The sequence below is a fragment of the Martes martes genome, assembly GCF_963455335.1.
Source record: "Martes martes genome assembly, chromosome: 5".
In the NCBI taxonomy this organism is placed as follows: domain Eukaryota; kingdom Metazoa; phylum Chordata; class Mammalia; order Carnivora; family Mustelidae; genus Martes; species Martes martes.
This window is the reverse complement of record NC_137892.1, coordinates 60,964,621-60,979,342: the sequence shown is the minus strand read 5'-3', so window position 1 is coordinate 60,979,342 and position 14,722 is coordinate 60,964,621. Positions and strand designations below refer to the sequence as shown.

The following is a 14,722-nucleotide window of genomic DNA, read 5'->3' as shown; positions in this document are numbered from 1 at the left end:
TTAAACTCTTTCCTGTGGGTCTTTCCTCCCTTTTCATTTCTTCTTCTCTTCCTTACATAACCAGTAAAAGCATATTTTTTACTCCTATTCCTTTGCACAGCACAGAATGCAAAAATAACTCCCCTTTTCTTTAAACTTCTGTGGGCCTGTTTTTTGTTTGAACATTTAGTTAGATTACATAGTTAACGGTGGCATGTTTTCCACTTTAAAATAAATACTTTTAATTTTTCTTAAAAAAATTATTTATTTACAAAAAGAGCTCAGGAACATCTCTTTAATTATCGAACCAAACTGCATATCACAGGTTCAGTAAAGTCCTATCACTGCCTCCCAAACACATTCTAAACATTGATTTAAGAACCTTCAGGAACGAATCATGACAGACTGAATTTGCCCCCTCTGAGCTTGATTTCATTGCTCCAACTGCTTATCAGTTACTGTGACACATAACAAATTCCCCCAAGACTAAGTGGCTTAAAACAGCAGTAATCGTCTGTTAGATCTGCCAGGGGTCTGGAGGTAAGGAATTTGGGAGCACCTTAGCTGGGAGGTTTTGGCTCAGGCTCTCTCCTGAGGTTGTGGTCAGGTTGTCATCTGAAGGCCTGACTGGGGCTGGAGGACCCTTTCCAATGTGGCTCGCTAGCTGCTGGCAAATTAGTGCTAGCAGTTGGCCAGGGCTCTCTCTTCCTTTCTCTGTGAACCTCTCTCCATAGGGCCGTTCGATTATGAGTGGCTTTTGGCAGCTCCCAGAAGAACCATTCCACGTGGCCCGAGTATTTTATGCATTTATGACAAAATGCGTTTTATGACCTAGCTTCACAAGCCACACACTGTCACTACCATCATATTCTGTTGAGCACAAGGGCCAGCTTTCACTTTTCACTGTGGGAAGGGGCTGCTCAAGAACACGAGCGTTGGGAGGCCATGTTGGAGGCTGGCTACCCAAGCAGTTTGGCAATATGTTAAAGATCCCTTTAGGAACCCTCAGGAACAAATCATGACAGAATTAAATTTGTCACTTCTCTTCTCATTGCTTCTATAGCAGCTTTTTGATGTTTTAAATGTTAATGAAGAAAGTGTTATTTTTAGATAAAATTTGTTAGAGGTAAGTCACCGAAGAGGATTCTTTAGGAGCAAAGAGTCTCTACCCTTTTTTATGGATAAAAATCTGCATTTTCTTGGTGTCTATTGATTGCTGGGATGGGGGAGAGAGAGAAGAGAGGAGGAATGGGGAGGCTCTGTGTGGCAGCTGCGAGCTGAAATGGCCTTGGGGAGAGCAGTGTTATGACCCAAACCCTTAGGTCTTCTGGCAGCAAATGCGTGTCACCTCAGGGAAGGGGCATCATGGAGACAGCTGGTCCACAGATAACTTTGGGGCAGATTCTAAGAGCAGCTCATCAAAGAAATCTTGCCTTAATAGGTTTATTGTAATTGTTATAAGAGAGAAGGCACATGTTCTGACTTTTAATGAGGTGAATGGCAGATGAATCAAAACTGAAGTTCTTTGATTTAATCACCCCCTTCTGCTGATTTTTATCCTTTTTTTAAAAAAAGATTATTTATTTATTTGAGAAAGAGAGAATGTGTGAACTGTGGGGTGGGGGCAGAGAGAGACTCCCCAAGCAGACTCCTCCCTAAGCACAGAGCTCATTGCAGGACTTGATCCCAGGACTCTGACATCGTGACCTGAGCCAGAATCAAGAGTTGGCTGTTTAACTGACTGAGCCACCCAGGCGCCTCTTCTGCCAATTTTTAGATCAAAATTTGGTGTTAGCTTCTTTTAAGATTTAAGAAATAAGGGATTTCAAAAATACACAATAATGTATACTTTAAAATAATGCTTATTAAGGAATCCATAAATGCATATGAGTACTAACAAAACAAAAATAAATTTCAAAATGGCAGAGGTAGGGTAGGGAGAAAAGAAAAGAAAATTCTTTACAGAATGCCAACTAATAAATAGAGAATTTTTTTAAATTAGCATTTACTAGTCACCGTATCATCAAGCAACAATGATCCATAGATGGCAAAACTTTGAGATGAAAGATTGTTGGAAAAAAGGATATTCACACAATCTCAAAGTATTACTCCAGAAGTCATTAATTACAAAGGAGAAAGGTGTCGATATAGTAGAGAAATGTGGGCACTCACTTAAACCAAATAAGCAAATTTAGCATCCCCAATAGTGGGCCAAATTGATATCATGTGGCTCCTGATATGATGTACTGAAAAGAGTATGGCATCTCCATGAATATGTAATATTTCTGCCAGTAAGGTTTAAGCTTATTTGGATAAAAAAATCAGCCAAATCCAAATTGAGGGACATTACACAAAACATGATACGAAACTCTTAGATATTTCAAGAACATTAATGTCATAAAAGACATAAAAAGGAGGCTGGGAACTCTTCTAGATTGATGGAGACTAAAGAGACATGACTAAGTGCGTGGCATGCATGATCCTTGAATTTTTTTTTTTTTTAATGTAGAGAAACTTTATAGAGTATTACTGGGACAGTTAAGGAAATTTGTGGACTAATGTTAGGTAATAGTAATATATCAGTGTTAAATTTCTCAAGTGTAATAATTTTATCTGGTTAATATGAGAATGTTTTGTTCTTTTTTTTTTTTTTTTTTTTTTTTTTTTTTTTTTTTTTTTTTTTTTAAAGATTTTATTTATTTATTTGACAGACAGAGATCACAAGTAGGCAGAGAGGCAGACAGAGAGAGAGGAAAGGAAGCAGGCCCTCTGCCGGGCAGAGAGCCCGATGCGGGGCAGAGAGCCCGATGCGGGGCTCGATCCCAGGACCCTGGGATCATGACCCGAGCCGAAGGCAGAGGCTCCAACCCACTGAGCCACCCAGGCGCCCCGAGAATGTTTTGTTCTTAAAAGATAGAATTTTAGGTATTAGGGATGAAGTGTCATGTCTGCAATTCTCAAATGTTTCAGGAAAAAATTGTGTGTGTGTGTGTGTGTATGCATGTGTGTTATGGCAAAATGCAAACCAAATATAAAATATTTATATATATTTATATATTATATGTATAAAATTGAACCAAAAAACAGTTGTCTAGGGAAAGAATATAGCAATGTTCGTTGTACTTTTCTTACAATGTTTATAAAGGTTTGAACTTTTTCAAAACAAAATTGGAGAAAAGTTTAAGGTAAAATTTAAAAATAAAATAACAGGGACGCCTGGGTGGCTCAGTTGGTTAAGCGTCTGCCTTCAGCTCAGGTTGTGACTCCAGGGTCCTGGGATCTAGTTCCAAATCGGGCTCCCTGCTCAGCGGCAAGTCTGCTTCTCCCTCTGCCTGTCGCTCTCCCTACTAATGTTCTCTCTCTCTCTGTCTCTGACAAATAAATAAAATCTTTAAAAATAAGTAAATATAAAAATAAAATAACGTTTGTCATGTCTTACTGCTTTAGGTGAAATCCTTAACCCTGTTTGTCACCCATTATCCACCAGTTTGTGAATTAGAAAAAAGTTACTTGCAACAGGTGGGAAATTATCACATGGGATTCTTGATCACTGAGGATGAAAGCAAAGAGGATCCAGGTATGAAATACACTTGCAGTAAGTACAACGGGAATGTTGTTGGTTTTCATGTTTGATACCTCAAGATTCATGAATACGTGAACTTATTGCTTATTAAAAATAAAAGCTGTGAATGTTAATTATAAATGACATTTGTCCAAGTTCATTTTCTCCAAGCTTAGGGTCAAGTAGGATTTACATTTATCTTTGCCATCTCTGAGCACTTCTCTGGTCTTTGTCTACCTCATTTTTCTGTAAGAAGGAGATGGGGTCAGGGGTGCCTTGTAGGTTTTACTCTTAGAATGGTCTCAGGAAAGGTGCCCGAACAGTCAAGTATATTAGTCATCTTTAAAAATCTCTCATCCCCAGTATTCTATACTGGACATATGTTTTATCTTAACTTGACAAGGGAACCGAATGTCAGGTCAAGTGGCTTGCCCACGTGGGCCACCTGGGTAGGGGTTGAACTAAACCTAGAGTCCTAGAATCTGCTTGCAGGTTCTTTCCTGCTCTCTAGAAGAGGTATGTGGGATTTACACTATTTTTCCTAGCCTTCCCACCCTGGACCACTGTCGCAGGAATGAGATGTTTCATGAAAAAGACATCATTAGCCAACAGAAATAAATTCAAGCGCTCTAAGTAATATAGTCAGTTTCAGTATAATCTTATTTTCCTGTTCAGTAGTAATTTTTTTAAGCTCCCAGCCTGTGGGCCAGCGGTGGTTTACACAGTTGGTGTGCTACAATGGAAAATCCATTACCCAAGACACTCCAGGGTCCAAATTTTATTTTGGAAAAGTAATAAAGATGGACCTGAAAAAGAAATCAGGCAGCTGGCCCAAATAAAACAAAGCCCTGGACCTGAGCTAAATGTAATGTTAGGCAATCCTTGCCTTTCACCACCGTGCAGTCTTGAAAAACACATCATAAATTCTCTCATGGAAGCAGTTTCATGTCTATTAATCTGTATCCAAAGTGACAGGAGGAGCTTATAAGCTAAAACCCAGTGGGATAAACAAGAGTTCACCAGCAGGGAAGGGTCAGTGATAAGCCTTTATGTGAACTGACTACCAACCTGTAAGTGTTCTGGCATTTTATTTTATTAATTGAAATTTATATTCATGAACCTAATTTTAAACATGAAATGATGCTGAAAGGCACATGCTAACAGGCAGTAAACCCCTGCCTCTGTCCCTTCCCTCCATGCCCCCTCCCCATCCAGTCCCAAGGCAGCCGCTTTCACCTCCTTCATCACTCTTTCCGAATCTCTAAATCATACGCTTATCTGCCCATCTCCTGCTTCATCGTCTGGACACATTACTGTTCAGCTTCTCATTGTGCTGGATGGGAGTCCTCAGCCTTTCCTGCTCTGACCTCCCAGGGTACTCATTCCAGGTTCTTTCTGCCTCATTCCTCCTCAGAGTTTTCACTGTTATTGCCAGGAAGTATTGCTTAATCATGAGCCAGGTATGAGGACAAGTGTATTTTTGTTCTTTGCAACTTTTTTGCTTTTTGTGTTTTTGAAGGCAGTAATTGCCTTGTTTTCATTCCATTCTTCTATTTGAGTCTATATCTGACTCTTCCTGTACCTGCCAGTAGCTTTATAAAATGCCTCTCTAGACATTTTTCCATGTGATTGAACTGCTGGTTCCATTTCTCCACGCTGGAGTCATTCCCCCTGGAGCCCTTTGTCCTACTCCTCTGCGCTGGTTGCTCCCTAGGCCTGCTGCACAGCTGTTGTCCCGACACCTGCGTTCACCAGCACCCTAGGACTTCTCTCATCCCGCCTTCTGTGCATTTGCTTGCAGGTAACAGGATCCTGGAATTCACAGGGGCTCCAACAGTAAGAGTAGAAATCTCACATTACAGGGACCTCAGAGGAAGAGTGGGCTTCAGCTCTTCTTCTTTACAGTTCCCCAGGCTCCATCTTCCAGCCTTGCTGGCTTCGTCATCAGACAGGGTGGCCGAGGCTCTTTCGTGCCTTAAAGCCAGAATCAACAAATATCCAAAGGAAGAATAGGGACCAGCATTTCTTGGTACTCTTTCTTAGGAGCTGGGGAGCTCTCCTCAGATGTTCAGTAGCATCTCATCATTGTCGTCTCTCCTTTTCAGAGTTGAATCACATGCTCACCCTTAAACCAATGGCTAGAAAGCGACAATGACAGGGGTAACTTGGATCAGCCTAGATTAATCAGGATCAACTTTCCGAGCTTGGCATGAGGACATTATCCCCTCAGTTAAATGGTCAGTGAGTTATTTCTATATAAAATCAGGGTTTTCTTAGGGTTGGAAAAGATTTTGGATAGGCTACTAATAATATCAGCTAAAGGAGTGAAAAGTTTTGAGATTTTGCAGGAATGAAAAGTCTCCAGTACACCTTCATACTTCACTTACAATTTCACTAGGGCTGGAATTTTAGGTTGAAAATAATTTTCACTCAGAATTTTGAAGCATTGGTGCATTGCCTGCTTTACCTCCAGTGTTTTTCCAGCTACATCTGTGTTTCATCCATTACCTCTAACCTAGCTCCTCTGCTGTCTGAATTAGAGGCCCCTGCATAGGTCATCACTCAAGCACCCCAAAGACCTTTTGGGTGGCTTTGAAGATACACTGTTTTTTCTCATGGCGAAGTAGATAAAGCAGCGGACCTGCAGTAAGAAACATGTACTTTAATCTATTCCAGTCTATAAAATCTTGGACAGGTTACCTCACCTTGTCCCCCTCTAAAAATGTTAGGAATCAGTCCCAAAAGTGGCTTCAGACACTATTTGATCAACACACATATTTCTTTAATAACTGCCCACAGAAGTTTGGCTTTCAAACAAATTTTGCTAAGTTCCCCTGTAACCAGCAGAAACATGAATTATTACTTTCTCTGACTCTAAGCAGTATCAGATAAATTTTTCAGTAATATCCATCTAGAAACGGTTATAGCTTATAAGTGAAGTCCTCACCAAGAGCTTTTATTTACCGTCTTCTCTCCTCGTTGGCTGTCTGCTGCCACAGTTGCATCACACACACACTCTCACTCTCTCCCCTTCTCCCCTCTGAGAGGAGTGAAGGACAGTCCTGATGTAGAACATAACTCTAAAAGCTCTGTAATGTGAGGGGGCGCCTGGGTGGCTCAGTCAGTTGAGTGTCCAACTCTTGGTTTCGGCTCAGGTCACGATCTCATGGGTGGTGGGATTGAGCCTCCTGTCAGGCTTTGCACTCAGAGGTGAGTCTGCTTGAGATTCTTTCTCTCCCTTGGTCCCTTAATGCTCATGCTCACACTCTCTCTTTCTCAAGTAAATAAATAAATCTTTAAAAAAAAAACAAAAACCCTAACGTGATTACGGAAGAGTAGTCTCATTATTTACCTTGATGGTGTGAGAACTACCAAAATTAGTACTGCAGTGGAGACTAGGATGTGATGAGAAATTGAGCAGCTGTTTGTACTGAGGTATGTTAAATTATTTGGAGCAACATAGTATTTTATATTATATAGCTATAAAATATAGGAATATTATAGCTATATTACATAAAAAGCATCGTATAGCTATGTATATGTATACCTACTGTATGTTATATATATAAAGAAAAAAAAATGCCATCAGCAAAGCAAATTTTAACTAAGGGGGTTTTGTGTGGCATTAGTGGGCTTCCAGAAAAGGATAGAAGAGTGGATGGCTGGACGGATGACAAATGGACAGACAGATGAATGATTTTTTTTTTTTTTTTTGAAAGAAAACTGGCATGGAGGTTAGATTATAGAGGAGAGGAGAGGCTGGACATAGGTACATCAGTTATAACCAAGCCAGTTGAAGTGATAGAGACTGTTTTTTTGTCTTAAGGATGAGAAGAGTTTGCCCTATGGATTGCCTACTGCTGTTCACTTCACTTTTGGTCATGTGAGCATCAGTGAGTAACAAAAAATTACCCAGGTTAGCAGGCACTGGTTTCTCCACGCTTCTTTCCTGGTCTCCTTCCACCCACCTCCTCACCTGTTCTTTATGTTCTTCAAGTTTTATTTGGAGGCAAAAGGTATTCTTAGTGCTTTGTAATGTGAGTTTTAGTCTGTATTCCTGAGAGTGCCAGCATTCTTTCCACCTCCCACTTCCAGCACCCAGCCTTAGAAAGGTGTTATTTGCTGCTGAATTCTTAGAAGAGGTTAAAGAAAATTCCATTATCCTTGTTCTCAGTTATGCTTTTTAGTTTTTAGCTGATAAAAGAGTAAACCCATTTATCATACACATTTATGAAATGACATAATATATGAGAAAAAGCTCTTGATAAAATTATAATGTGTTTATTGGGATCTCAGAAATTCTTTTTATAAAGATTTTATTTATTTATTTGACAGACACAGGGAGAGAGGGAACACAAGCAGGGGGTAGAGGCAGAGGGAGAAGCAGGCTACCTGCCAAGCAGGGAGCCCGATGCGGGGCTCCATCCCAGGACCCTGGGATCATGACCAGAGCCGAGGCAGATGCTTAACGACTGAGCACCAAGGCACCCCAGGATCTCAGAAATTATTAAAAATCTGGTTCATTTTGGGCATTTTTACAACTCTGTGTAATTAGGTTGAGTTTCATAATAAAAGCTGCATAATCCTGAGAAGCTTGAGATTTATCAAAGATTAAACAGTATGCAGCTTTGTCTTTCTATTATTGTACTTCATTATATCCCAATTCTTTGGAAGTTTTTAGTTTCTGTGTATGTATTTGTGTGGTAGCCTGGGTTCTCCAGGAAGCAGAGTCTGAGATTTTTGTGGCAGGTGTTGGCTGGGAGTGCTCTCATGATCAACACCTGAGGGCAGGCCTGGTCCGATGGGGCTGCGTTGTGGTCATAAGGCTTCAGCCAGTCCTACCGAGAGCTCTGAGATGGGATTGGTCTTTCAGAGTTGACTCAGCTTGAGGTGAGGGGGCTTGCCCTTTAATACCCTTTATTAGTTAGCTATTGTTGTGTAGCAGATTACTCTCAGACATAGCTTAAAACAGCAAACATTGATCACCTTATCATTTCTCTGCATCAGGGAACCAAGGGCTGCTTAGATGGCCACTTCTACCTCATGATTTCTCCCAAGGCTACAATCAAGGTTGTCTAGGTCTGTCATCACTTCACAGTTTCACTGGGGGAATTTACTTCCCAGACCTCTTACATGGGTGCTGGCAAGCTTTAGATTTCCAAGTTCCAAGTTCACTCGTGTGGCCGTTGGCCAGAGACATCAGTTTCTTTCCATGTGGCCTTCTTCATAAGGCAGCCCACAATATGGCAACTGGTTTCCCTCAGAACAAGTAAGCAAGAAAATGAATGCCCAGGACAGAAGCCACAGTATTTTGCAATCTAATCTCAGAAGTGACAACACATCATTCTTGCCATATTTTATTTGTTAGAAGCAAGTCGGTGCGTCTTGCCACATTCAGCGGCAGAGAATGACACAAGGGCATGATCACCAGGAGGCAGGGGTCTTAAGTGGCCATCTTAGAAGCTGCCTACCAACTCCCATAGCAACCAGTCATGGTGCAGGCTGCCCAAGACAGGACATGACCTCAGATGAAGCAGTTCTCTTCTTAAGCTGAGGTGACTCCCAAAGGGGGGATATAGCTGTGGATTGTGGACTGACAACCTTCCTGAGAGCTGAGGCAATAAACCCTTTAGTCCTCAGGGGGAGCTGGGTGGAACTGAACAGTGTTCACTTGAATATATATAATTCTCAGTTAACCCAGTACATTTAGTAAACCAGAATTTCTCAGTCTTGTTATTTAAACTGTGCACCATGTTGTATTTCCTTATGCATTTTTTGCTGTTGTTTTGTTTTTAGCATTCTTAGAAATATCTCTTACGTGTGTTACTTTACAGAGTGTATTACATACAAGACTGTTCAGTGAGCACATTCACTGAAATAACACTTTCTTGGTCTGTTTTTACAGGAAAAATTATATTGTACTGTGTATCAGAATCATTTCCTTTCTGATAATAGCAGTCCAGTTGAAATTTTTTGGGAAGAAGCATAAAACAAATCTTTTCCTTACACCAAGTCATTTTTAAAAACTTGTAGGTGGGGAGGGGGGTTGGTACATGACTGGCTCAGTCGTTGGAGCATGTGACTCTTGATCTCAGGGTTATAAGTTTGAACCCCATGCTGGGTGTAGAGATTACTTAAAAAAAATCTTATTTAAAAAAAAAAAACACCTTTTAGGTGAGTTATAAGGTCCTAAATGCAAGAGAATCTTCAAAACAGTATTTCCCCTTTTCCTAGATATGTATAATTGATAAATGGAGCTGAGAGTGATTTGGAACAGTGGGTTTCTTTTTCAGATTGTAAATTTTAATTGAGTAACGTTGTAAGAATTTATATGTCTTATTTAATCTTCTGCTTTGAACTTTCAGGCATGGTTTCCTTTATCTCCTCTTTTTTACTTATTTTTTTATTTTTTATTTTGTAGGTGAAGAACAAGTTCCTGATTTTGTCACTTTTCTTTATCAAATAACCAGAGGAATTGCAGCAAGGAGTTACGGACTAAATGTGGCTAAACTAGCAGATGTTCCTGGAGAAATTTTAAAGAAAGCAGCTAGCAAGTCAAAAGAGTTAGAAGGATTAGTAAATATGAAGAGGTCAGAATGATTTGTGTGGCATTTTTTTACTTATAATGGAAACTTCCAGGTTGTCCAAAGAAGAGGAATGTCCTGTAAATGAACGTCAGGTTCACCATTAAGCATTTCTTCAAATATTCTGAAACATTTAATTAAAATAAAATGAAAACAGATCTTTGAAAAGCTCATGTGAATTCAGTCCGCCTTCTCTACTCAGATCTTTATCTGTTGAGTTGCTAAATTGGTTTTAAAGTCATTTTTCTAAAGAACTAAGTTAACTCCTTACTGTGTGCCAACACATTGGTTGCTTAAAGCATTCAATTATACAACAAATGACTAAAAGAAACCATGACATTTAAAACCTTTAGAGTACTTCCTTTATCCATATACCGCATTCAGAAAGTAAGAATTCTGTCAGGGTATGAATGAAAATAATAGTATTATATAACTATGTAATTATAGTCCGTATCCCCATGTCACTTCTTTTGTGGATTGTTTATGACAAATTTTTCTTTCCAAACTACCTGCGGAGCACCTGGGTAGATCAATTGGCTGGGTGTCCGAATCTTGATCTCAGCTCAGGTCTTGATCTCAGGTTTGTGAGTTCAAGCTCCATGTTGAGCTCCACACTGGGCGTGGAGTCTATGTTTAAAAAAAACGAAAAAAAAAAAAAAAAACAGCTTTATTCAGGCATCTGTGTGGCACAGTCAATTAAGCGTCCAACTCTTGATGTCGGCTCAGGTCATGATCTCCGGGTTGTGAGATTGAGCCCCGTGTGGGGCTCTGCGCTAAGTGAAGAGTCTGCCTAAAGATTCTCTCTCCCTCTCCTTCTGCCCCTCCCCCCCTGCTCTGGCTCTCTCTCCTCTTTCTCTCTGAGATGAATAAATATATCTTTAAATTGCCTTCTTTCTGTCACTTAGAATGCTTATGTGAATTATGTGAATGCATTCTATCTTTTACCCTTGATATCCAGCCAGTAGGTAGTCAGTATATTAACTGATCTTGATCTATATCAGAGGTATGCTTTGGAAGAAAGATATTCCAAGAAAAATATCATAGTAAAAAATAATAAGTTACCGCCTTTCCCCCCCAAATACAAGATTATATGATAAAAGGACATAACCTCCTCATCCATCCCCTGCCCCACTCCTGTACTACCTGGGAAGTGGGATATGCCTGGGGCAAGATATTACCACCCTAGTTGATAACCTTGTGACTGTGAGGGAACAAATTGTTGGTCAAATAGAAAATCTTGGCTGGTGACCACACTACAGGAAAAATGTTTAGTCCTGCAAATCATTACCAAATGTAAATACTGAAATAGCAATACCTAATATTAATTAAACAATTACCAACTTGTATACTGAAGTACAGTACTGCAAACAATTTCTCCATTTCTTTCCTCTTGTGGTTCTGCCTTGCCACTCTGTAGTGTGCAGGGGTAAATGGTGGTTGGCCAAATCCAAAGTGCTGGACTCTGGCATGATGTGTGGCTTCCTCTGTTGGCATTCTCTTGGATCCTTTCCATAATACCAGATTAAAAGTAGTTATTTATTATGAGAGTTCAAAGATAAGCCCTTACTTCTCTGCGCAAGTCCAAAGACAAACTTAAATCCTCTTTTGTTATCTTACTATTATTTTTCTTCTTCCCTAGAGAAACTAGAATAAAACTTTACTACAAAGGGACATATTTATATGAGATGGCAGTAAAATATGGTAGTTTATACTTAATATAGCCAGTAGAACAGCAAGAGCAATAAAATTCACAGGTTATAATGTTTTAACTCTTCCAACTACTGTGTGACATTTTGAAATCTATAATCTTGACAAGACAGAATTGTCAAAAGAGGTTGCATTGGGGTAGAAACTGATCATTTATTCAGACACTATATTCATTATTTTTACCTTTTGACTTAAAGTGCTTATCACATCAGTTCCGTTGGCGAGATCAAAGAAACCAAGGGGAATCTTGAACATTTCTGTGGGTTTATGATAACAGCTAGTATTTATCGAATGCTTACTGTGCACAGAAACAAGTCTACGCAGTCATTTGCAGCAGCCCAGACAGGCGCCAGTTACTAGTGTTACTGCTTTACCTGCACTACCTCAGTTTTTATGACAGCCTTGTGAGGTATAGTTACTGGCATTATCCCCTTATTGTAGTTGCGGAAAATGAGGCCAAGCAAGGGTTGGAAATCGACCAGGAAGTCAGGGTCCCATACCTGGTCAGTGGTGGAGCAATAACTGGAATTCACCCTGGCTCCAGACCCTAAATATTTAACTGGTTGGTCTGTGTTATGCTGGCATTCTGCTCTTTCATTAGCTAGCTTTGCTGTATTAAATCAGATTTACTTTTCATCCTGTGAGCGCACTTAGCCTCTGGTCTGAGTTAGAAGGGTAAGAAGCTGGGGTCTCTCCTCCTTGGAGGTAGCAGTGGCAATCAGCAGCCTCAGTCCTTGATTATAACAGTGTCACCAGAAGACTGATGCTGACACAACTTCCTAACCACAGAGCCCTGTCTGGTGTTCTAAGTCATAGACCCTTTTTTTTTTTTTTTAAGATTTATTTATTTGAGAGAGAGAGCATGCAAACAGGAGGAGCAGAGGGAGAGAACGTCTCAAGCAGACTCTGCACCTAGCGTGGAACCCAACGTGGGACTCGATCTCACAACCCCAAGGATCATGACCCAAGTCAAAACCAAGAGTCAAATGCTTGACCACCTGCACCACCCAGGCACACCTGTCTTAGACCTTTTATAGCTGTCAGTGAAATGTACTGTACCCCGATAATTCCATTTATAAAATAAATCATATTTTATTTTCTGTCCAGGAAAAGGCTAAAGTATTTTGCAAAGTTATGGATGATAAATGATGCAAAAGACCTGCAAAAATGGAGAGACGAGTTTGAAATGGAAGAAATTCCAGACTTCTCTTCTTGATGAAAACGAAGACTACATTTTTGGACAAAACATGGAGAATTAAAAATACCATCTGTACAAAACAACTCTCCAGTAACAGCCTATCTTTGTGTGATGTGAGCATAAAATCAGAACTCTGGTATATTCCCATGGGAAACGGGCCTTTTGTGTAGAAAGTCTGTTCCAGGTTCTTGTCATCCTGACTTAGAAAAGTATAAACAGTTTTGAATATTAAGACTTCTGTTACATAATTTAAAATCTTCATGAATAGTAAACTTCACATAAAATCGATCACCTAAATGAAGCCTAACATGAACCTATAGAGAGTGATAGGAAAATTTAATTCATATTTTTATTTGTTCCAGTTCAGATTAATTTGCAACTGGGTGAGATGTCTAGCAGAAATAAACCTTTTCACTTGAACTAAAGTAACTTTATGCCACCAGTTTATTCACTGTGAGCATAAGAATTTTTTATGAGAAATAGGAAAAGATTATCAAGGTTTTAGAAAGTAGAGCATGGAAGGAGTAAGATCTTATGAAATTTGAAGTTAAATACTCTCACAGTTTTATGCAATTTAAAAATTATGGGATGAAATTATTTGTCATTCATTCAGATAATAAACATTTAATGAGTACTTGCTATAAATAATGATTTTTTTTTCTTGTTGGATTTTGGATTTTTTCTTCTATCTGGCAGTTGCTACTTTTTTAGGTTTAATTGTGGAACCAAGGTTGCTGCTTCTACCAAATGAGTCCTGAGCTCTTTTATTTTGGATCTTTCTTTTAATCGGTATAGAAAGCATATGATCTCGTATCGAAGTATGTAGCTTTGTTGATAGTGCTCCCTCCCTGCGTGTTTAGGTTGACATGTGTTCATCTGTGTCCTTGAGGTTTTAACAGCACTTACACCCCAACTTCTCACAGCCGTGTGGTGGCGGTGGTGAATCTGGGATCTTGGGCAAAGGCTCTCCCTCCTGTTTCACACCCAGCTGTTATCCCTGCTCATTAAATGTCTTCTCCACATTTGATGGACGTATTTCAAACTCTTTCTTTACTTTATTTCCTCCAGTGGTCCTAACAGTGACCCCTGGACACAGGAGTCCGTATAATTTCCCCAAGCTGAAGGGTGGTTGGTTACTGTACTTTTGATCACTCACACTGTAGCCCTTTGACTCCTAGCCTTTTTGAAGTTAAGAGAATGATACCACTTGACTGATTGCATGGTCCCTTCAGAAGTATTAACACAGGGAAATCCTCAAGAATGTCTCAAAAGAGTTTTCTATTGGGAAATACGATCTAAATTTTAAAAAGAACAATACTCTTTAAGTACTGCTTTAATACTCTGTATGATTATAAATGTTTTATATTCTTTCTAACAAGATTTTGGAGGTAGTGCTGTAACTTTAATGTAGGCCAGCAGGAAAAGGAGATGCATCCAGGAATGTCATGCCCATGCCTGAGGGAGCTGCAGAAATCAGCCGTCACTGGTCATGTCCAAGTGTACATTCGGGCCATCTCTGACTTGGGCAGGCCAGCATCAACGTTTAAGCAGGTATGGGCTCCAGGAGCAATGTGTCCAGGCAGTGGCAATACACAGTATCTGCAAGTGACAATGTGGGCTATTACAAGGTAGATTCTTTAACATGAGGCAGGGTATCAGCCAGCCAGTGTGGAAGAGGTCAGGCCTGGTTAG

The 14,722-nt window shown here is 39.9% G+C and overlaps 1 protein-coding gene across 1 annotated transcript in view; it reads left to right on the top strand.

Annotated features, from left to right (window-relative positions):
- Nucleotides 1-14,060, top strand: part of MSH3 (mutS homolog 3) — a 187,929-nt gene extending 173,869 nt beyond the window's left edge. Inside the window, exons 22-24 of the mRNA XM_080804700.1 lie at nucleotides 3,427-3,556; nucleotides 9,963-10,131; nucleotides 12,940-14,060. Coding sequence (XP_080660826.1) covers nucleotides 3,427-3,556; nucleotides 9,963-10,131; nucleotides 12,940-13,048 — 408 coding nt within the window. The 3' untranslated portion in view covers nucleotides 13,049-14,060. The remainder of the gene's footprint in view (nucleotides 1-3,426; nucleotides 3,557-9,962; nucleotides 10,132-12,939) is intronic.
- Nucleotides 14,061-14,722: the final 662 nt, after the last annotated feature.